Source organism: Dermacentor andersoni, chromosome 1 (assembly GCF_023375885.2).
Source record: "Dermacentor andersoni chromosome 1, qqDerAnde1_hic_scaffold, whole genome shotgun sequence".
Taxonomy (NCBI): domain Eukaryota; kingdom Metazoa; phylum Arthropoda; class Arachnida; order Ixodida; family Ixodidae; genus Dermacentor; species Dermacentor andersoni.
Genome location: NC_092814.1, coordinates 318654804 through 318679749, shown reverse-complemented (window position 1 = coordinate 318679749; position 24946 = coordinate 318654804). Strand labels below are relative to the sequence as shown.

Here is a 24946-nt window from a genome sequence, read left to right as displayed (position 1 = left end):
TACAACTGCGGAGGCGGGCACAGAAGTGTCGATTTCACGTGCGACCGTTTCCGTACTTTCGCCTTTTTGCCATAGTACTTTATTCCGACTTTGCGTCAGTACGCCGTGTATCATTTGTCCGCTTGACGTATTTGCATGGTGTTTAGTTTTCAGAAATTGGAGAAACCGTACCGGACCTTGAACCTCAACTAACCAGTTTGCCCGCAACTGTTGTCGTGTGTAGCAGTAGCGCTTCCTCGTCTTCTCACTTCGCCTTGTCCCTCTACCGCCCCCCCCATATATATATATATATATATATATATATATATATATATATATATATATATATATGGGTACCGCGGGCGAAGAGTGGCAACGCTGTCATTCACTCATTTCGCGAGTGGGTCGGTTCTACGAACACTACCTGGAAGAAGTTAACGTCGAAGCACTGCCTGATGTCTGCGACCCTACGTCATCGAATGGAGCCAATCGAAATAACGCACCTCACCTTGGCCGTCAGGCTTGTCAAACTGTGCGCCCTGGCACGGGAACATTGTGTTTGCTTGCCATTGCAATCGTGTATCTATTGTCGTGTCTCGTCAAACAGTGAACCCAGTAGATTTTGTTGAATGGTGTGCGCGTTGAAATGTGTGTGTAGTCGCCTTCCAGCGTCAGTGTAGTCGATTCGTTTTTTGGATGAAGTCTGCAATTTCTCGTGCTCTCCAAAATCGCGTCACTGCCCATCCCCCCATATGGTTTGAAAGAGGTCCGCATTTTATTAATGGCGTTATATTACCATCGGCATGCCTACGAAGTGTCTATTCTCTATAATCGGGGAAAGCATGACGCAAAATGCTAGGTGCGCGTGTTCCACATTCATTTAGGATAATCGTCTGTGCTCTAAGTGGATACGCTCTAAATACCAGAAAATCATGGCATTCCTTCTGAGCAGTACAGGAGGAGTATTGTCAAAATCTTTTTTAGTCAGGATTGATCCGAATGGTCTTGAATAATATGTTGTTCGCAGAGAATTTAACCGGTACCAAAGAATGACGCCTAGCGAAAGTATTATCGTGTGTCCAGCAGAAATACGTTACTTACATGCAGGTAACATCCTTTACACAGGCACCCACGGTACCATAGTGAGAATGAAGGTTAATTGATGTAGAAACACATTTAGACCAAATACAGAACAGACATGTTGTGCAAAGGCATCAGCAGTGTTCGAGACATCGCCCTTTTCCTCATCAATACTTACATCTGGGGCGCTCTTTTTTAACAGTGAGAGCGACGTAGCTCCAGAAATATTTTGATTTACCTCTCTTGCGGGATTTAACACGTTCAATGTGGATTAAGTGATCATTGTTAGAATAAAATTGCAAAGGTAATGACAGCGCCTAAATTCAAGTTTCTAGATATCTAGGCCTGTTTGGCGCGCTTTTCTGTGTGCGCGGTCTTTCAGATTTATTGTCGTTTTTAGTACTTTACAAAGCCAGTCAGGAATTTTGAGCTGTTTTGTAGGTACGGATATGCGCAAGTCAACTTTCATGACCTTCGTAGTCTAATTGAATCAACCTCAGCTGTCACATCTACAAACGACCAATAAATGTTTTCAAGATAGTGTACAAGCCTTCGTATAGTCGCTGAGGGAAAACTTCACGCTGCCCCTCGCATTGTTATCGGAACGGATACTGCGTTTGTGAGCTACCAGAGTTAAAGGAACACTTAAAGAGGGGTGGAACTTGCATTAATAATAATAATAATAATAATAATAATAATAATAATAATAATAAGAAGAAGAAGAAGAAGAAGAAGAAGAATCCGGGTAATCATTCCCTTGAGCTTTTACTTCATCCTCATAACCATTAACGCGCCAGAATTTAGTCCGAAAGTCCCTCTTAGATGTGAGTGATGCGAACACATTTATGCGTATTTGACTGTCTGCTCGAATTGGCGGCTGTCCCCCAAACAATCCTTAAAAAGGAAGGATGAATCCTGGCAGCTTTACAAGGACTTGATTTCGAGCAACGCGCCGTCCAATTCCAGCAAGCCCTATACCGTGGATTAGATTACGTTGCAGAATACTACAGCAGAGCACACGAAAAGAATCATTTGTCTGGTCAGGCCACATTGTCGCGAGGCAGGATTGTCGAGATGACGTCGTCCCTCTGAAACGCAATAGTTATGACAAGAACAAAAAAACTGAATGACCGTAAGAAATAGAGTGGAGGGCTCATTCAATTTTGCTCATTACCATTGCCCACAGATACCATGCTCAAGGGATCAACATAGCAACATATTTCGATCGCGAAAATCTGTATTTTAAACACATATCACAACTCTAATTGCGCACAAATACATTGAAAAAAATATAAAATGTTACGAAAGAAATGTGCACCCACTCCCGGCAAGCGGCGCCCCAGTTTCGTTGCACTATCGTCGCAGGATAGCGACACGGCGACTAGCTCGCAGCGGTTGCCGAGGACGTCCTCGCCAAACCCTGCGCAACGTGGCCATCCGGTGAACGCAGTGCAGCCGGCAGTGCGCTGCCATACGTCTAGTGTGGCCATAGTGCCAGCGAACGCAGTGCACTTTGAAGTCGCTGGTCACGTGGTCAGCAGAGAACGCACGGTCAGCGACTCAGCTTGGATAAGAGCAGCGGACGTGGCGTTAAGGCCGCCTGCAGAGCTTGGGGCTGTTGTGCCGCTGCAGCTGTGACGAGGTGCAGCCGAGCAGACGGCAGACAAACGAGCGGCGATGCAGGAGACGACGGGCGACTCCTGTCGTGATTGTCGTACTGCCGTCTACTCTGTTCGGGGCGAACCTGATGGAAGAAGGAAAACGATGCCAATTGTTTGTGACTCAGCCACGAGGAGAGTCAATGTCCCCTTAGCAAACGAAAAATTTAAAGAATTGTTACAGCAGGTGAACGAATACTCTATCGAGGTAAACAATATTTTCCTGGTTTGAGCTCGTTTGAAGCTGCTAATGATGAGTTCTGCGCAATTAACCGAATATACTTCAAAGTAGCTATGATCCTTTCAATCTCTTCAGAACAGAAGGTTTGTCTATATGAAGGAGGTCTGCCAAAGGAATAGTTATGTGCTGAGGAAGCTTTATAGAGCGTAACTGTAGAAGAAGAGACGGGGCTTGCAATGCACAACAGCAGCATACGCCAACATGGTTGAGTACGCATACTATTCGATTTACTTCAACCACTCTGTCCCCTAACCGTAAACGGTGAAATCAAACGCTATGCTTTCTGAGATATGTATAACGTATTTGCAGTGGAAGTGAAATAGGCGTTATAGACCATTGCGGACATGGAAACTCATTTGTCGGAAGCACTCAAGGTGGAGGAAGGCTCATGAAAGAGAAAATTGTCATCCACCCGAAATTTCGCATTTTTTTCAGAATTTAGAAAAGTGGAAGCTAAATAAGAATTCACTTTTTCAAATCTCGTTTTCACTGTTTCTTTTAAGTTCAACTGTAGTATGACGCTTTAAAGGAGACCCTTCACCATTTTTCAGAAACAAAACTTCAGCTTATGAAAAATTCGTCCTACTCTGGAGCGATCGATCTCGTGATCAACGCCTTTCAGTGGCGGTCTTTCTACCGTCTCAGTTAACGAGGAAGTTAGCAGATCGCAGCAGGAAGGTGAAATAATCGACATCTCCAAGCACGTGGTCACTGAACATCGGAAATCAGTTCTACTGAAGCACGCAAGGTGGAGGAAGGTTCAGGAAAGGGAAAACTGTCATCCACCCGAATATATGTGTTTCGATTTGTCGATGGATTAGCCTACATGCTGCGTGCACTTAATCTGGATCCCTCGTTATCCCAGATGGTGGAGAGGCCACAACGGAAAGGCGTCGGTACTGGCTTTAATCCACGAACCTGGACGAATATTTCTTCAATTGCGAAAGTTTCTTTTATAGGCAGCACATCTGGTCACGTAACAGCTAGCGTCCCATGCAGCCGCTGGGCGAAGGTTGCGCGTTTTCTTGAGAACGAGCAGGTTTTTCTTGGATACCTGAAGGTACAGGGTGAATATTAGAAAAGGCAGCTGACAGAGACGTTCTAGCAAACAAGCCAAATGAGATAAATGCAGTGATTAGCCTGTGGAAAGCTGGAATTTTGTTCCCACAGGGGTTAGAGATCCAACCTTGGAAGCATATGGAAATGACGAAATGTTTGGCTCGATTTTCTGGACAAAAACTGTCACTGTAATAAAACTAGGGCAGCTGTCGATATAGTCGGTAAATTGTCGTCATCATCATCATCATCATAATCGCAATCATCTTCATCATCAGCCTTATTATATTCACTGCAAGGCGAAGGGATCTCCCTGCGATCTCCGTTACCCCTTTCCTGCGCCAACCGATTCCAATTAGCGCCTGCGAATTTCCTAATTTCACACATTTGACCAATAGCGGACGGCTGATGGCGAAAAAGGCCCAGAATCTCATATGGGTATTTTTCTTTTGTTCGGTCTAATCAATCATAATACGTCATATGGGTTGACAAGCGAAGTGGGGGTGGCCCGAAAAAATTCTGACCAATCGTGGACGCCTGATTGCAGAAATGGAATGGAATAATTTGGAATAGTTATGCGTTATTGCGCATCCGGATGTTTCGGCAGGTCAAGGCCAAATGAAGCGAAGGCAAGCAAAATGTAAAAAAGAACAAATTAGTGCTAGGCATTCTTTTCACAAAAGGATTAATCGGATTTGTAAGAAAGATCCCTGGCTCTTAGATGAACCATACATTATTGTACCTTAACGACTTAATAATCTGCCACTTCATTTGAGGAACAGCCGCATCATAACTTCGGACCGTAAAAATAAACTAGTTTGAAAAAGCGCGGGAAAGAGCAACCTATGTTCAAAATATTACATTTGAAATACAAGCAGGCCTGTTTGTGTCAAGAAAAATAAGCCTTTTCGACACCGACACCGACAAAAACGCCTCTCGCACGTTGAAATGGCGCAGACCGCAAATCACTGAGAACGAGCTCGCTTGACCCTTTGCCAAAACATGAGAGATTAGGCATCACCCGGGCCCACGAGAATTTTCGCAGGCCGTGGTTTGGGATTTGCTGCGCGCGCCGTCTGATTAAATGCCATTAGCGGGCTTTAATACGAAAAAAAAAAAACGCAGACAATTACCAACCAATCTTCGCCAACACTGCTATGATATTTGGAAAGATTGGATGCGGTTTGTAGACGATCACAAGGAAGAACACGGGACAGGCACAATGTCCTGTCCGGCCCGTCGGTTGCGCCTGTCCCGTCTTCTTCCTTGAGAAAATACAATGAACCAACTTGCCCTACAACGCATTCTGCTAATGCTATGATAGGCTGGTGCTGCTCATTTAGAATCAACGTAGCCAAGATGAAACTTCGTTGCAGCTGGACTTTAAACGGGATATAGCGTGTCATGTGGTTTTGAATACTTCAGTTTCGAAGCGACCTCCACGATTCGGGCGGTATGGTATGCGAGTCAGGGCTCACTTTTCCATCGGCATCCATATGTATATATCCGCACGAGGTAGTGGTCACTCAGCTGAGTTTCTGGATTTTTCTCAAGTCTAATGAAGGGGCAAATCAGTTGCGCAATATATGCCTCCCATAAGAGAACCTAGTGACTCTGTGTCGCGTTCTCTGTGGCGCGTTTTCTTCCACTTTCTACTGTCTTCAGTGCACCCACAGGGTACGATGTGCATGTGGCTGTTGACATCGGGAACCCGATGTCAGCCAAGGCACATCGCCTAGGCTGAGAAACACGTTTGCGGTTCCTTCATCGCTTCGTTCTACAGTCGGGTGGCTAACAACTTTGCTATTCTTTCGCTCCTTTGAGGAAACAGTGAAACTGACTCGTACCCTCCACAAGGCGTTACTATCTTTGTAAGACCATCCTTGACAACCACATGGTCTAGCGACTGGTCTCACGGAAGACTACAGATTTCGAGGCAAAAGTGGCAACAGCGACTTTGGGCTTTCGCGTATTATATCCACGGCGGACCGACAACGCGCTGCAACACTTTCTCCATCGCTTCCTTCTTAAGTTGGCGTGCTTGTGTTTTTATTTTCCAAATATTTACATATCAGTTGTATGCTTACGGAATTTCTAAAATTAAAATAATTTAAGGGGGTTTACGTGCCAGAACAACGACCTGATTTTGAGGCACGCCCTAGTGGAGCACTCCGGAAGTTTGGACCGCGAGGGTTTCTTTAATGTGCACCTAAATCTAAGTACACGGGTGTTTTCCCATTTCGCCACCCGTCGAAATTCGTCCGCCGTGGCAGGGATTCGATCCTGCTTTCTCATGCTTAGCAGCCCATCACCGTAGCCACTAAGCAATTACGGCGAGTATGTCGTAATTCTATTTCTCATCCTGCACGTTATAGATAAAAGCAAGCCTTTTATCTATAACACGTAATTTCGTACGAACTTTCGCGCATCTATTACTCCTGTTATATTGTGCCTTTTCATGGTAGGTGTATTTGGGTCAGGTGTCCATAGAGAAGCCACACAAGAATTCACGAAAAGTTGGCAATGGTGCTGTCCGCTTTATGACCGAATACATGCAGCCTTTACAAATATATCCTCTATATATCGTTTAAGTTGCAGACTTGGTGCAGCTTTTTTTCCTGTAACTTCTTTTTCTAAGATATCAAGTTTTATGTGACTGAATGAAAAGGCTGATTATGCGAACGAGAAATTTGCTCTTCACATTCCGTATATTTATACATTATCTTTCCATCTCCTAACAGCTTTGACTGTAAGGCCAAATTGCCCAGAACAGGGTACTAACGAACAGGCTACGTGCCCCTCTACAAGCTCCCACATCGGTATTTGACGAAACTGCTACAATCCCTTCGTGAACGTATATTTAACGTTGAAAGATTACGCTACATGATTACCTCAAACAGGCCTAGGCAGTAGTTAATCGTGACACCTTGACTTACACGAGCCTATATGTGACCTACAATCACGGCGTCTCTTACGAGATAAGATGGCGTAAATGGGATACTAATAAAAGAGGGCGCACATTGACTGCGGTGTTTTAGCTGGACTGGTGTTTGGCCTACCTCGCGTGTAGCCTCCAAATGCAGCTGCTCGGTCCAGCCACGCCGTACGTGTCGCCGTTGCTCTCAGCCTTGAAGGCGTTCAGCATCGTCGACGCGCACGGCAGCGTGTCACGTGGGTGGATGCGTAGCCTGCAGCCGAAGACGTCGAGGCGGTACTCGGCAGAAGGCACGTGGTCGCACTCGACGAACTGGCCACTCATGGTCGCGGCCGCTTCCGCTCCACGCGTGGTCGCATCTCGCGCACTGCGTTGACAATACATGACAACAATGAACACTGCTGTTGAACTGCACATTCGTTAAGCAAGTCTTCGAGGAACGCTGCAGCTCGTCTCACGAAATGTGCCCTGCTTTATTCTAAGTAAACAGCGCCTTCTGAATGGAAACACTAACGACGTCATCACCCATCCGGGAAGCAAGAAACATTGTGCTGAATACACATAGTAATGTTGGTTATGGAAATCCAACTGCCATGTATTAAGATACACCATAATTTATTATAACTCATCCTAACCATACGGAAAATGTTTTATGGATTGCGAAAGCATTATTCTGTGAGTTCCAGCAATTGTTATTTTTCCTTGTGTTTAAAACTTGTTTTTAAGGCACGACCGAAAAGTGCTCAAAGAGCGGTACTCAATTTTAGCGTTTTTCTATTCGACTTTATTTATTCAGGCACGACTTCATTTCAACAAATAAAGAAATATACAAAAAATAAAAAAAAAGTGTCCTGACACAATACTTCCCAGGTGCACTGTGATCACTAGCTAATGCACCACTCGCTTTACTGTCAGTTTTTGCTGCTGTAGTTTCAAGCACTCTTGTTGTGTTCGATTTTGGCATTCTCTTCATAAACGGGCAAAAACCTCAACTTCATACTTTGATACCCCGCTTTTCTCTATGTGACTGTGTGGTGTCGGAAGAGCTACCCCTTGTGACAAAAAATGTCTCAATGCATGTTTCTTAATTATTTATTTGCCGTTTTGATTCTTACGCTGTTTGTATGGTAGCAGCCAGCGGCATTGTATATAAACAGGAGCTCCAATTTAGCACGTACCCAAAAATGTTGTTGCATATGTTGTTCTCGTGGCTATTATTATTATTATTATTATTATTATTATTATTATTATTATTATTATTATTATTATTATTATTATTATTCGATGCAACCGTGCTAATTTCTTTGCCCATAGGCTGGAAGCCTTCCTGAAGCAATACTATCCGACGAAGTGATGTCGTCTAGCTTTGAGGAGAGTTGAAATCAGCTGGGAAAGCAAACCTACGAAGCAACGAAGGAATAAATAAAAATGATAGTCCATATATTCACGCGTAGATGATACAAACCTCCCAATTTGCGGACGTGTTTCCTTTGGCACATATCGTGTTCTTCGCTCCTTCTCCAGGCTTTTTGTAAAAGATTAGCCATAATCGCCCTTTCGGCGCATTAATATTCCTTCTGCCAGTCTAGTGCCGATGCGAGACATTGCCGAATTCGCACGAGTCCATTCGATGCCCGGAATCGTAACTCCTTGCTTGGCCTTGGGACGTGAGGATTAAGCGATGAAATTGGCTGTATTTACGGCATATAGCGGAATACGACTGACTTAGTGTGCCCGCATGTTAATTTGAAGCGTAAACAAGTTTTAAAACTATTTAAAATGCGTTCATAAAAATGTTTAGCACAAAATTTACGATTTCTTGACTGCAGGAAAAAAAATTTCTCCCTTTTTTGTATGCTGTTCCCGTTAGCACAGGTACCTGAAACGGAGAATTGTGCCCTGTCAATTTATAGCTTAAGTTGTTCCAGTATTTACGATTATTTTGCATTAGTCCAGCTCACAAATTAGCGGTATTATAGAGAGCGGTTTATAAAAGGTAATCTTTATCCGCTTTATGTTTATCAGCGTTTACGTAACTTTAACGAACTGCGACATCGTTTTTTATTCTTTTTTTTTGGGGGGGGGGGGGGGGAGTGGGGGAGTTAGAGTTGTAATTGATTTTCCTTAATTTAACATTGACTACTTAATTGAGGAATCCTCCTCAGAGAGTCCGGAGATTCTAAAGCTTTTCATTAAAATGCAACAAAAATCAAATTCCCGATAAATTGCATGCAAAGCAACAAATAATCTCCGTTCCAATGAATTTCGATAGGATCTCCTCTAGTAATTCTTACAATTATGGAATGGAGGATTTCAGCAGGGACAATAGCGTAGACACCTCGAATTATAGAAAGCAAGGTAACGTGAAGCAGCCACGCATCGTCGTGAAGTTTGCGAGGCATGTGACGTTTTACCAGCGGCAATGCATCGAGGATAAAATGAAATTCTGTGGTTTTACGCCCAATAATTCCGATCTGATTATAAAGCACGGCGTAGTGCAAGAAACTGCAAGATATACAGAATAATTCTACAGTCTATGGATTAATTTCAACCACCTGAAGATCATTACCGAGGGCCCAATGCATGGTACGTGGGCGTTTTTGCATTTCGCCCCAATTCAAATTCACCCACCGCGTCCGGGATTTGATTCCACTACCTCGTGCTTAAAAGCACAGTGCCAAAGCCGCTCAGCAACCACGGCTGGTGTAAGCGTAGCGGATAGAACGCACGTCAAAGTTAAGGTTAATAAGGAATAGACGTGTCAAAGCCACACAATTCGTGGAAGTTGCATACTCTTCCTCGGAAACTGATGACGATCAACGCATAGTTGCAGATGCTGAATAACCGCACATAGTTCTTTAATTAAATCCTCTAATATTTTATTATTATTAAATTTTAATAAAGTGGCATATAATGAATTTGCTTAATAATCATCCGGGCATTTAAACATTGCGCTCCACTGGAAGATAAACGCAAGTGTGGAATGTGTGCAGCTGCTGACGCATTTGATTCCTTTAAATATCGTAAATGTTCTAATATCAGGCGTACTCTTATGAAAGGGAATTCGTTACAACCATACAAGAACCGTCTGTTAGCTTAACGTGTTACAACGTGTACAATCCCGCCCATCGATCGTGTTGTTACGCAATACCAGCTGAATAATGCGCTTCATGGCCAATTGCTATATGACAGGTATTCCTGATTTGTACTACTCTCTACTACTCAACAAGTTACACGCTGTCTTTGTTTTCTTTGCGAGGCAAAACAACCCGTCAATGGGATTTTGACAACAGTATAGAAATAAAATAAAATTTGTCTGTCCACTGAGGATGTTCGCGGTGGTCCTGATATATGATATAGAAAACACCGAATTGATCGTTACCTGTGTAATAGTAGGCGCACGGTGAACCTCGAGGCTACCACCGTCTGGTGCCAGGCTCCTTGCACAGTCCCTGATACTTGCATGGTCTTACACTGAGCGACGGTGTCCTTGACGCCCATGTCAACGAGCGGGTACCACTCGGCCCTCGGTGACAACCTCCTGGGTTGTCCTGTGTGGCTGCTGCAAGTGCGTTCGTCGACCTTGGACCACGGCTTGAGCACAAGGTCCCGATTGTCGGGGAGGACATCCTTGATGGCCAAGTTACTGAACGCGTAGTACACGTCATCCTTGGCCCCATCTCGAATTGCAGCGAGTGCAATCGAGGAAGGCGTCTTGCGGGATGGCGTCTCTTCCGAGATGGTTGACAGGGAGCCTTGGAGGAGATGGTGAATTTCGATGCAGTCAGGTACACCGATCCCCATGACAGGTAGCAGGGTGATGCCGTTCCTTCCTGGGATGGTTCTAAGTGCGTCCGCCACGATTAGCTGCGTGTTCGAAAGCGCGAGGCAGATTCTCCTTTGTCGCGTGGGTCTCGCGTGCCAGCGCGCGAGGGCGTGGATTCCGTGTCGTTCTTCTTTTTCCTCTCTTCAGTTTCAGAACGTTGCTTAGCGAGTCATGGCGCTTTGCTGATGGATTCTATTTTGGCCCACTCGCGAGCTCTGACGATGAGTGAAATCAGCTGAATTAACAGTGTGTAAAACCAGCAGCCAGTAAAAAAATAAATGTTGGGGGGGGGGGGGGGGGGGACGACACAATGGCGCATTTGCTGGTTATTCGAATTTCGTACTGAAAGACATGTAAAACGCTGAAATACATTTATGAGACAACCGCCGTAGAGATTTGGGCAAAAGTTGTTGTATTTAAAAGATGAAGTTACAGGCTATCTAGTTCGGGAAGCACAATATCAAATTATGGCTGTGCATATGTCTAAAAATTATTGATAAGAACGGCTGTGTCCAAAAAATATACACACGCAAATTTTACACATCTATAATTCTCCAGCAAGAACAGACAATGCACTTCTATCAAGTGCATTTCTTAGAGCACATAAAGCGGGAAACGTGATATATGAAAACAGAGTCTACGTGAAATTATTACAATGTTTACAAGTGTCTTGCGAAATTCATAATAAAAATAGTGGTATAGTTCAGAAAGGTTTGTCATATATCACGTTTATCTGCTCTATGCGTATTATAAGGTGTAGTTTAGTGATTGGTAATATTGTTTTTCAATACTGAATTACAGAGTTGTAAACATGGCGGTTAGCTTTCTTGTATTTTGAAAACATAGAACATTATTATTTATCTATTTATTTATTTCTTCATACAGTCAACCCTCTGCTGAGGGTTCTTGCAGGTAGGGCTTTAAATTCAGGCAGACCATATACACAGGTGCATCAAGCGGCAGCGGAATCACAAAAATACATGTTTCACAATTTTTGAAATTGACAAACATCATTGGCTTTCGCCACAAAGCTCAGTATCGCGTCCCAAAGTTCAATCACGGTAGGGAAAAAAGGAAAGCGCGCTTAGTATGGGCGTAAAACATATTGGTGATTAACACAACTGCTTCGTTTTCCTGGAAGTTGCACATACTCATATTTGTTGATTTTAAATATCCATGAAGTATACTAAAAACACTTTGAGAAGATTTTTTTTGTCTGCATACTTCTAGTATTTCTAGTTCACAAGACTGCAACATCGGTGTGATGGAATCTAAACGGCGATACTTTAAGCATATGAAGCGCGCGGCACGACGTTGAACGTTTTCCAACCTTGTAGTCATTTCTTTCTGATGAGGGCTCCAGATGAGTGAGGCATATTCAAGTAAAGGTTATAAGAACATTTTAAGAACACTGGCGGAGTAAGTAAGAAATGTATTTTCTGCAATTGATATTGCGTTTTTCTTTGAAATGCAACAAACCGCATCGAAATTACTGTTGTGGTTGCCGTGTAAAAAGAAATCTGGTAGTTTCGCACGAGGCGAAGCATCGATATCGATAGCAAATTCTTAGGCTGCTATTCGGAGGGAAGATAGTACGTTTATCCGCCGTAAACTTGTAAACATTCGCGTATAAACTAAATTAACAAGGATGGTTTTATGCGCGCACAGGTAAACTTGAACACATCTCACGAGATGACCGCGGAGTCATAATGCTGGCGTCACGAATAGCGGCATATGCAGCGAGTGAATTGACTCTAGTGCTGTCTCTCACTTCAACGCGTACTAAGCAGGGAAACCACCATGCACACGAAACTATCGGCCAACGGCCCACCTACGACTATGAACCGACCGCCTGCCGCCTTCACGATAAGGCCGGCGTGACCGCGCTAAGCCGTGCCATACGCAGACGCCGCCAGAGGAGAACGTGCCTTCTATATTCGCCTCCCTCCCGGTGCCTAGCGCACGATGGAAGACGGCGCGCTTGCTCCCCGCCTTCCACCCTTGAACTAGCTAGATACAGCCACCATCTTTGGCTAATCCTCGCACACTCTCACTCGCACCTATAGCATGCAGCTCGCGGCCACGCTGTTATCGCACCTTGACTTTATACGGAATATCATGGCGACGGTGACGGCGGAAATATGCCTGGAAGTGTCTATACACTCTAAGAAAAATCCCGTAGAAAACGGGAGTAACGGGGCCGTTAGACCTAAAAAGGGCGCTTTCGTCCCTCAAAGGACTAACTGCATGAATGTGGGTTCCGTGTGCAAATTTCGGAGAGTAAGTGTTTAGTCCCTGGTCGGAAAGAGAGCAACGGGTGGACGAACGACAACAGTTACTCCCCATGCACTTCGCTGTTTTCGTCCGTGTTATGGAGCTATGCGGCGAAAACGGTATTGTTTATAAATCGTGAATAGTTCGAAGTTCGTGCACTGTCTATTGAACTACATGCATAGCAGCACCTTGCCTCTTCGTGAGAAAATTGCGGGAAACTTAAAAGCTGCAATGTGAAGATCCATGTCCTTCGTGCGCACACCATAAGAGAGGGATACACATTAAACGCGGAAGTCATTGATAGACATCTTTTTCGTACCCTTTTTCGTCCTTTTTTTCATAGAGTGTATAATTGCTTTCTCAATGAAACGATGAGAGCTTCCGAGCTAAAGCTTAGGCATGCCACACATACATACATACATTAGAGGTAGAGCGCGTTCAAAGGTGCGAAATCATCAGGGCAGTCAAGCAATGCAAGATGTCAACTTGAATGCCTCTGGGACAATCTGCAGACTCCGCTAAGCTCCTGCAGCCTGCACCTTCGTAGGCGTATCACCTCTTTCTAGTGACTTGTATTGTTGTATCGTTCTCGCATTGTTTACTTGTATCATTCCCCGTCCAGAAGGCAAGAAGTGCCCACGCGGGCACTACGCACACATCGTTGTGCAGGAGAGCACGCCGTCTCTTTATCATCATCATCATCATCATCACGATCATCATCCAAAACATTTATTGGTTCCGATTTACAGGGTCTTTTGTGGCAATCTGTCAGGGTCTTTCTTGACATTCTTTACTGGGTTTAGCAGGGGCGAGACCCTTTGTCCAGGGCTCCAGCGGTTTCAGCTGCCCTGCGTGCTCGCTGCACGAGACCAATTTGGTCTTACAGCAGCGGTCGCCGGCCAGCAGTGCCTGCCATTGCTCCCCACTTGGATTTATGATTTTGGGGACTGTTGTCATATGTTGGCATTCCCGTGAGATCTGGTACATTTTGGGCTCCCGGTATTTAGCTGTGCATCTGGTGGGGTACACGTTTTACTGAGTAGATTTAAGTTGGGCAAGGTTCCTGTGTGGAGCTGTCTCGAATCATTGACCACCGGCCTCGTGAGGGATTTTTGAGGGGGAGGATATCGTATCCTGGTACCCCTGCCGTAGTGTGCCAACAAATCTGAGTTTTCACTTGAAACAGGAGGTCCAATTTCGAGTGCATATCCTTCTGGTAATCGGATTGTATAACGTTGAGCTACCCTACCCGTCTCATCGTTCCCCGGCATTCTTGCATGTCCCTGCACCCACAGGATATTGTGTTGCATCAGCTGTGGCTGTGTTGTATGGAGTGTTACGCCGCCTCTAAGCTCGAGGAGTACACGGAGTGCGCGGTGGCCTATTCTGCTGTTCAGGAAATGTCCGCACGCGTCTTGTGAATCAGTTGGAATGGTTAGCGATTTGCCGGTTCTCACTACCTCCGCCGCAGCTAGAGCGTCGGCTCCACAGCCTGAGTCACGCTTCTTCAGCTCATTGAGCCGCTTGTGCTTTCGGAAAGGCTTGCGTTGATGGCCATGGCCATTCTGAATCCTCGTTCGGGATTTTGTGCGGCTGCGTCCACGCACACTACGTCATAACCTAGGACTACCATTGGCAAGTGGTACTTACAGAACATCTCCTGCCCAGAGCTTATACGTTTACTGTAATGAACATCCTTTACAGCAGCGCATAGAGCTGCTTTTTCCTCCATGCGCAGAATGCAGTCCTCACCACTACGCATATGCTACAACATCGTGACACAGTGCAACTCACGCTTACACAACACAAATAAACTGAACATGATCAGACCCCTTCTTCTGCGATAGGAAGAATACTGTAGTGTTTATCACATTCCTCATGTGCTCCTTAAAGTTGCTAAAAGACCCCGACGACTACCCCGTGGTGCGAATGCATACATTTAAGTGATTGGGCATTCGTACCTCTAAAGAAAAATGACACCCCGCACGAACACATCATACAAAAGTTCCGCGCTCATCAGGACAAATGTCAAAATGCCTCTAAAACAAAAGAACACGTGGGTGGGGGTGCCGTAATGGAAAATCGGGACACAAGCATTCGATTACTACAGCATGCCTCTGTCTACACAGCCGAAGTATACGTAATATCTTCTGTAGTTGAAAAGATCATCGCTGAGAAACACGAAAACCCAGTCATATACACTAATACGTTAAGCACACTGAATACTCTACACGGGAAATCGGAATGTGAACCCCTGTTAGGGGATATGTCAAACATAGTGACTACAAACAAATACAGCTGATCAATTAGGTTTTGCTGAGTACCAAGCCATGCTGGGATCCAGGGTAATGGAGCAGCAGATAGATGCGCATCAGTGGCAGCGTAAAAAGGCATAACAAACACAACGCTTCCATCTATAGGTAGTATCACTGAGCAACCAGCAACAAGCTACATCTTACTAAACCCGTATTTGCGAATGGAAGTCGTGCAGTCACCAGCAGTGGTTCTATCACTGCTGTGTATGTGTAATCGGAACCTATGAAGTGCGTTAACAACACATGGCGACATTAAACGCTGCCTTTGAAGCGCACATTCGTCATGCAAAGCTTCGCCGTACGCTGCAGCTGTTCAGGTGAAAGGTTCCCTGCTTTATCCTCAGAGCGCCTACCGAGTGAAAGTACTGACGATGTCCTCATCCATTCTGGAAAGTAAAACCAAAAATAGATCCTGGACTTCTCGCTGCTGAACTGTTGTATTTTACCTTGCCAATATGTTAAGAAATGACGATGTGCAGAATGCAGTAATCTTAGTTTTGCAAGTGCAACCGCCGTGTAGCAAAATATGAAAAAGCAAATACACTGAATATTAAGAGATTTTCGAAAAAGATATTTCGTGTGTGTCAAAAGTACATATGTTACGTTCTGTTACAAACTTGATGTTAAGCCGCGACCGGAAAGTGCTCAAGAGCGATTGTATGTTATGATTGTTTTCTTAGATTTTCTTCAGTCATGGACGAAATTATTCGAACCAATGAAAGAAAGTACAAAATATAAATAGAAGTATCCGAACATAATACATCTCCTGTACAATGTAATGGGCATGTCGAATGCGACACGCTTTCTTCGCGCTCTTGGCACTTTCTTCTACCACCGTTTCCAGAACTTCGGTTTTGTGTTCAATTTTGGCATTCTTTGTCAAAGGGGAATAGCCATAAATTCACCCTTTCATACGCCGCTGTTATGACTCGCTGCCGTGTCTGAATAGGTTGGAAACAGGTGTTGGAAAAGAAAGGTGTTGGAAAAGGTGTTGGAAAAAAATGCTCTCAATACCCTTTTGTTTCTCTTTTTGTTTTTTTCCCTTGACAGCCGGATTCACCCGCATCTTATGCACAGGAGCAGCATTTGCGCACGCATTAGGAATCTTTCTTTTTTCCTTGTCCTATATTATTGTAATAAGTTTTGCAAAGATCTTTTGTCACCTGCGTACACACTGGCACGAAGATGCTGGAAATTGGAGGATGCATGCTGTAAATAACACTAAATGATATCCTGGAAGCATTCGTCGGTAATTAACCATCCAACAAACAGATATGATCTTGGTAGCATGGGGCTTGTACTCAACTGCGGAGTGAATGTCTACACAAAACTACCGAGGCTCGTATGGATGAAGAGAAATTGCTGGCGCTATTTAAAGCCTAGGCGAAGAAACTGCTCTGTTTATGGAAAAATCGTCGTGGGCGCTCGTTGGACAGCCTCGTTGGCACAATGGTGCAGGCGTCGGTACTGCTCGTGCCTGTTCAAGGAGGAACATTTAAGATACTTAAGGAGGATGGTTAACATACTTCGTCGCGCACAAGCGAAACCAGCGCACTTAGCGAAGCGCTAGTTTTGTTCGCTGCCGGAGTGGTTTGACTGATCAGAGCGACCGTCTTTGCATGCGGCGCTGCATACCTGCGATGCCACTTGACTTTGGAACTGCAGCACATTCGCGGTCCGTGGCAACGCACTAGATGCGCGTTACGCGCCATGAAAGCGCTGCTGGTCTACTGGGGGCGCACAAGCCTTCACAAAACGCTGTACATATCTTTATTGAATATGCGTTTGTGTTTGGGGCTGTATGTTCTGCTTGTTTGTATATGTGATCACTGTGTACATCGTAATTAACATTCTGCACCTGGAGAAGCATGCCAAATGATAGGCCAGACTATCATCTCCTCCCTGTGGTTAATATTTGTGCATCTCCCTTTGTCTAATAATTCGTACAAATTCAAGTATATATTTGCTTAATAACTAAGCAAGCAAGGCGTCACTCACCCAGCGGAAACCTGGAGATCACATTCGATGATATCCGTTTACATTTGCAGCAAAGACGCTCGTGTCCTCAGAATTCGGTGCACGTTAAAGAACTTCGGGCGATGAAAATAAATCTGAACTCACCCACTGCGGTGTGCTTCACAATAACAACGCCGTAGAAGCATGTGAAACCCAAGAATTTTCGTTTCGAATTTTATCCACAAGAAGGTTTGGAGTATAAGGTGATGTGAACCCATGATCGCACTTGTGATGTCAACTCGCGAAAGCAAAAGAACAACGACAACCTGCAACTGATTTTGTACTCAAGATTGAGAACAGCGTGCCTGATGACTGACAGTGGCAGTCATGGCCGATGTTCCTTTTGCAGGACACACACTACCAACGTAAACAGCATATTCACAAATGAATGACCGAGTGCTTGGATGTTTTCATTGGACACTTGGACGTGCTTGCCTGACAGCTGAATGTATTTTCAATTCTTAAATTTCTGTAGCGATTTGGTTTTCTATAATCTTTGCTCCCACGTAATATATATAAAGGGAGTCATGCCCGAGCGGTTAAGGCCATGGACTAGAATTACATTGTGGTCTCACCGCAGAGGTTCGAACCCGCTTGACTGCGTGATTTTTATTTTGGACCCTGCGTTCTATCTTGAGCAGTATTGAAGGTGAGGCGAGTCTTCTCTATTTAGTTACACCGTTCACTTTAAATATTACTCATCAAAAGCCGCAGTTTAGGCGAAGCATCGCTATTGATATAAAAACAAAAATCACACCAATAAAGGTTTGTAGTTTTATAGACAATATAACTGCGGTAACCCATGAACATTACAAGCAAGCTATTTCCTTCAGTGCGCATGTGCGCACTCTTTCTGTCACACCTTCCCTCTACCCTTATCTTTTCTTTATATTTCCGAGCGTGAAATAAACCAGGCGTTCTTCGGCTGGAACGACTGTCTCGTTCACTACGGGAGGGGCCTTGCCTCCGCCCGTCAACTATCGCAACAATAACCTACTTGAATAATTTTCTAACTTACCAAACAGTCATGGTGGGACGCCCATAGGGACAAAGATAAGCCGACGATAGTGATGCTCCTAAACACACCAGCGTATTCGCAGCACACACTGCCACAACGCCGGCGTGATAAGGTGCGCCGGTAGCGGCGAGACAACGCTTCCTGCGTCCTCTGGTTTCACCCCACCTGGGAAACCTGGATTACGCGATCTCCGACGCTCGAACGATTTCGGCTCGCACTTCACTTTGGAACTCCCCGCTGTAATGCATTACCTCGATGGGATCGTCCTCTATCTCGCTTGGGAGCACCACGCAGACACATGACTCCTCGCTAGCAGCACGGCACACATCGCAGGGGACGCTTTCCCCCCAGACGCGCTACGGCGCAGCGATCCCGTCAGAGGCGTCCCGCATCGGACGCTGCACCTAGGAATCACGCTGTGAGCGGAAAGAGGAGCCGCGTCGCCTAAACACGAGGGTTCGAGTAACGCACGCTGGAAGTTGGAAGGGGAGAGAGGGTATTGAGACATCCTCGCACCTGTTCCCGCACGGCCCCAGTGCGCTCAAACGAGACGAAGGGGAGAAGCAGGCGAGTGGCGCGCCATCTGTCGGGGCAGCGCCGCACATTGCGAGGAGGGGGTCTTCTGTGCTTGCCGTAAGATGGCTCTGAGTGTGCGCCAAGCGCCGAAGAAATGTAGTGAAAACGTACTTCGCTACTCATTTAACTGCGGCTTCTGTAATTTACATGCTCATAATTACCGATATACACCGCAGTATAAATTTCTACGGGCAACACGGCATTCACTTGAGGCGTTTTCGTCACGCTTTGAACCATCGAACTCATGGCTGAGTTGTAGCGTCTCCGTCTCACACCGGCGACCCTGGTTCGATTCCCATCTTGCAAGTTGCTTTTATTTATGAATTTCCTTCCGTGATTTTTCGCTCACGACCGACGCCGCAGACACCGCCTTTTCTGAGACACGTGCTCCTTAACCGTGTCGCGTTAATAGGCGCGCAGGAAGACGGCGAACATCAAGACACCATCTTTCTCACCTCACATTCGCGAACTTGCCCTCGCACCCGCAGCCATGCCCTCGCAGCATATCTCGCCGCACTGTGACGGCTCTTTCTTGTCACACTTGGCGTGCATACAGAACATCCAGGCCGAGAAGAAATGTGACTGGATCGTCCATATTATAGTTCCTATCGCAACAATAAAAGAAATGACTCTCCATTCCGGCCCTGCGAAAGGGGAAATCCAGCAGAGCTGTTCAAAACCCCCACCACTGCAAGGCCTCAGGAGGGTATGGAATGCTTCATTGCTCGGTTCATCCTGCTGCGCATTATTCAGCCATAGGGTCAATACGAGTAGCGGCAGCGGGCTGCCGTAGGTCGTATTGCCGTTTCTTTCCGTTTGGCAGTCCGCATATTCGCGCTGCTCATCGGGAGTCTTAACTATCCATTGCCTACCCATAGCGATTGAGGGACAACAATGAGATAAGTTGCAAGGCCGGTTCTATTATATATGAAAGGATAGTGACGTCACACACCACGTCGAAAGCTACCCTCTCTGTGGCAGCTTGCGCAAGAGAACGCTTTAAGGGAAACGAATGCGGGGAGCGCTACGTGTTTCGCATTGTTGGTAGGAGCGCCTTATCATCAATACGTTGTTTATCATCAATGTTGTGTTGTATGTCGTATGCGGGATATTAAAGCTTGTACGCGCTTCTAGCTCCAATCGCTAAGGTTTCTTTAGAGCGCAGCTCTAAGGTGCCTGTTCCTGCGTTGAGTGTCGGCGTGCTCGGAGTAACCGCAGCAGGGGGATGAAAGATGGCGATAGCGCATAGAGCGCGATGAGGAACGCGGATGAGGAGGTGCAGCCGAACCATAAAGCGGAAAGAGGTGGAGGAGGGTATGGTGAAATCATGAGAAGAAAATCGTAGTGCCGCACACGACCGGCTCAGCTGAGACGACCGCAACGCTATCACGCCAGAGGAGCGCGCCGTTGACTGTTCACCTATGACGTCATCGAGAAGGCATCCATTTGTAATGTGCCGCTTGAGACAGATGGTCCACGGTAGCCACACTGCCCACAGCGTTATCTTGCTAACATAATCGCTGTACGTTTATAACTGTAATACAAAATATTCACAAGCATACTACTTTCGTGCATAGAGCTGCGCTCAAATTTCGCATTAGGGAGTATTGTAATCATCGGTGAAATTCTTTTTTTCCCGTGGGGACACCGTCACGAAAAATCCCGAAGAACTAGAGGCTAATATCTTCGGCGTAAGAAAAAAATGTATATATCAGCTACCGCTTTTTTTCGCACCCTACCCAAGATAGCGCATCTCCTTGGAGTTGCTCCAAGGAGATGGAGCAACTCCAAGGAAGCCGGGAATAAATTTGGCCTGAGAGGCGATACTCCTGTAGACTAGTGTTTTATTGGGGGAATATTCGTGTTCTGCGTGTTCTAGCTATAGTATGTACGCACTAGTTACCGTGACAAGATTCGTGTTCGCTGTTCCATACAGTGATTATGTCAGGTTTCGTTGGTAATGCGCGCTGGAAAATTCCTTTGACCTCGATAGAAATGCGGCTACGGGAATAATTTCTGCCGGTAGATTGAAAGAGGCAGATTCTAAATATCGCAACTGGGTAAAATTGTTGTAATCTGTCTCTTTGAATCTGCGTATTTATATTCATGAGAAATAAATCAAGGAAATATGGTAGGGACAGCATAATATATCAACACAATTACAAGAAAATCTTCCACTTTCGGGGAGGTAATCGGAGATGGATTGGAAAACGTATCAATTGCTATAGCCCAACACCGATGTTAAATGCAGGAGCACAACACAAGATCAACGCAAGTTTGCGAAGCTTTCGTCACAAGTCGGTTTCGTTGAATGGGAAACCATTGGGAAAATCGAAGTGACCGAAGGACTACAGTTCATTACTAAAGTAGTGTAACGCTGTCGCTATAAGACCTGGTCTGCGAAAGTTAAAAAAAAAAATTACCGACGATTACGTTACTTCCTAATGCGAAATTTGAGCGCAGCAAATAAGCTGTTTCACCCTGACTGTTTGCGAGCCTTTGTTTGCGTTTGGCCTCGGCCTCGGCCGCGCGAACGGTAGAGTCTTCTCTGCGACGGCGATGAGCTTCTGCTTCAGCCTCGCTTACTGCTGGTTGCTCTCGACGGCGGCGATGAGCCTCCGCTTCGGCGGTGCGAACGGCAGGGTCTTCTCGGCGGCGGCGATGAGCTTCTGATTCAGCCTCGCTTACTGCTGGTTGCTCTCGACGGCGGCGATGAGCCTCCGCTTCGGCGGCGCGAACTGCAGGGTCTTCTCGGCGGCGGCGATGAGCTTCTGCTTCAGCCTCGCTTACTGCTGGTTGCTCTCGACGGCGGCGATGAGCCTCCGCTTCGGCGGCGCGAACGGCAGGGTCTTCTCGGCGGCGGCGCTTAGCCTCTGCTTCGGCGACGCGTACTCCTGGATCATCTCGACGGCGGCGACGGTAAGCTTCTGCTTCGGCGGCACGCACCTCTGGATTCTGACGGCGACGGCGCTGGGCCTCTGCTCTGGCAGCTCGTTTAGCAGCAGCAGCAGCAGCAGCAGCAGACGGAGGACTTCCATCGGTCGTCTCGCTCATGGCTCAGAAAGAACTGGCAGATAATTTCGCAGTGGCGAACGGCAGCGGCAATTTCGGCTCGGGCGGTGCACATATACAGATCCGCCGCCACCGATCTGGCTCTCTGATTGCCACCGCACAGGGCGAACGGCAGCGGCAATTTCGGCTCGGGCGGTGCACATATACAGATCCGCCGCCACCGATCTGGCTCTCTGATTGCCACCGCACAGGGGTTGCATTGGAGGAGGAGCGAAGAAAGGAATTAAGTTCGAGCCGGCGCTTTGACAACCGGAGACTCGCAGGAAGAGGGGGGAGGGGGGCGGCGTGTACACCCAGCGGCAAACGATGGGGGCAGAAGCGCGCGCAGCAAGCGGACAACACGATAAAGGGAGGAGGGAAGAGATAGCAGCGACTGACTGATGCCGCTGACGCCGATAGTGAGTCAACCCCAGCTGCGGAGTTGGTTTCAGGGACAACGCCGCCGATGCCGACACAAACAATATGATACCCTCGCTTCCGCAGCGCTAAGAACCAGGTCTAGCCGTGGGAAGGTGGTCACGTATTCGTCGACGTGCCGGGGCCTACGTGAAATAACCGGCGCGTCGGCAACTGAAGAGCACCCTATCCGCCACACAAGAACAGGGGGGGGGGGACCCTTTCCTCCTCTTTCTGCATGGCGGCGACGGTGTTCTATGCAGTCACGTTATCTTGACTCTCTACCGGCGTCAGCGGCATCCAGCGGTATCAGTCGGTCGCTGCTAGCGCTGGGGGGATGAAAGGGGGGCGGAGCTGGTTACGAGGCCGACGACAACGCCGACGACGACGCGAAACCCAGGAACGGACGCCAAAGAGCTGCGCTCTAAAATATTCCATACCAAAATATCCCACACGGCTTATATGACCCAATGCTCAAAGCTAGCCACGCGTTTATTTGCCCCTCGATTTTCTGCTACCTGGGTTGATCCCAAGTTGTCTTATGGAAGAGATACTTGAAGTTCTTAAGTTTGTGAAAAAATCTGGAATACTGAAAATTTTCGCCTGTTGCAAAAAAGTCCTATAGCTGATTCCAATGCGCGATAAAGGCAGCACGCTTCGTTGATAAAAACAGTCAGTTCATACTACGAAAAGTGCAGTGACGTATTTGGTGATAAATAATTTATGCTGAACGCTTCGTTAAACTACTGTGAGGGAGTTGGTTTAGTTCCCTTTGATGCAGTGAACTTGTGACATCTTACAGGACAAATAAAATGAGAAGTTCCCTTGACGTGACAAACTTTCCAATTGCTTTATCGCCACTCCCACCAATCCGATGACACATGTTGAAGTGTATACGACTGCAATGGCGCACTTCGTTTCATGGAATGCGAATATAACAATTTGAACAGCCGCGTACGCTGGTCTTGCCAGAAGCGAAGCGGCTCACGCCAGTGCCCGAGAATTTACGGTCCGGGCGCAGGCATTAGATGAGCCAGACTCCGCTGTGACAGAGGATACGTTAACTGCGCGGTATCGCCTTCCAACTTTTCGCGAAATCTGTAGCCGCTACCGCCTGGAGCGTTTAATGTTCCCGCAGCTAATAAACAAATGCTCGCGCAGGTGCGAGGTGGTGTGGCGACAGCTGCACTCACACCTTGCCCTCTCCTTCCACCTCATCGACACCACTCTCTACCACACATCTAGCTGTAAATTTTGCTGCACAACCAAAGCCAAATTTAATCACATCATGTGGGGGTACTCTAAGCACCCCCCCCCCCCACCCTTGTTCCTCCGTAAATTAATAGGCAGCGAAGAGCACGGGGAGGCTGCCTTGCGATGCTCCAGGCGCGATATCGTGGGCAAATTGAGAAGGCGGCGAGGGACTATCATGCGTAGCAGCCTCCCCCTTCTATCCCTCTGCCCCTTTCCTTCAAAAAAGAAAAAAAAAATTGTTTTCATCTCCCCCCTCCCACCACCGCCACGACGACCTCAATGCAGTATCAGCCGAATTTACGAGACAGCAGTAAGCGCAAGTGCAAAATATTTATGGGTGGTTTAAGAGCTCTGATTATCGAAATGACGAGCATATCCAAAAGACTGTGCCTGAGACTGACGAGTTCTTGTGTTCCCTTGCATGTCATCTATTACAACTGAACGAAATCACGGATACATGCTCCGAGCTACGCGCACGGTTAATTACATTAAGGGAAGAAATGGTGTCGAGCTCACCTGCTGGCACAGTTTAACACAAGTTAAAAAAATTGTGCACATCGCAGGCACTGTGGGAATCAATGTAAGCGAAGGTTTCTGTGCTCGATGCTTCAATTGACGGTAATTAGCGGTAATTTTTACGCTTAAGCGTAATTTCTTCGACGTTCAGTCTAACACGAGATGGGTGACTTGTTAAACGTTACTTTGCGGGCACCAGTGCTGTTTGTCCGCGTCTTGCACAGAACATGCACGGAGAGGTGTTTGCTTGAGGCGTTGTTGTGCGCCAGTGTTCATAACCTCCGAGAAGGTTAGCATCGTCATTGCCTCACACGAAAAATAGCATCGAGGGATAAATTTTAAATTGTATTTGAATTATTGGCTTTACTTGCCACAACCATAATCGGATTATGAGGCACGACTCAGTGGCGAACACTGAAGTAATTCTGACCCCCTAGAGTCTTTAATGTGGCCTCAAATCTAAGTGCGCGGCCGTATTTGTCTATCACGCCCGTGGAATGCGGCTGCCACGTTCGGGATGGAACCCGCGATCTTGCACAATGTCATAGGCGCACAGCTGCAAAGGCGGGCACAGAAGTGTTGATTTCACGTGCGACCGTTTCCGTACTTTCGCCTTTATGCCACAGTACTTTATTCCGGCTTTGCGTTAGTATGCCGTGTATTGACATATTTGCGTGGTGTTTAGTTTTCAGAAATAGGAGAAACGGTACCGGACCTTGAACCTAAACTTATTA

General features: G+C 46.4%; 1 protein-coding gene across 1 annotated transcript; it reads right to left on the bottom strand.

The window, feature by feature from the left end:
- Positions 1-2649: 2649 nt before the first annotated feature.
- Positions 2650-10791, bottom strand: LOC126548036 (uncharacterized). Its single transcript, XM_055063434.2, has 3 exons — positions 10332-10791; positions 7074-7316; positions 2650-2803 (listed from the first exon to the last, which is right to left on the bottom strand). The coding sequence occupies exons 1-3, from the start codon at positions 10751-10753 to the stop codon at positions 2650-2652; spliced, it is 819 nt and encodes a 272-aa protein (XP_054919409.1). The 5' UTR covers positions 10754-10791.
- Positions 10792-24946: the final 14155 nt, after the last annotated feature.

What these genes read in the sequence shown, in the direction of transcription:
- LOC126548036 (XM_055063434.2), bottom strand. Translation starts at nt 10,753, where the DNA reads ATGGGGATCGGTGTACCTGACTGCATCGAAATTCACCATCTCCTCCAA. An exon ending in GTGCGCCTACTATTACACAG is followed by an intron (nt 7,317 to 10,331) that starts GTAACGATCAAT and finishes TTGTCAACGCAG; the next exon opens with TGCGCGAGATGCGACCACGC. An exon ending in ATTTGGAGGCTACACGCGAG is followed by an intron (nt 2,804 to 7,073) that starts GTAGGCCAAACA and finishes TTCTTCCATCAG; the next exon opens with GTTCGCCCCGAACAGAGTAG.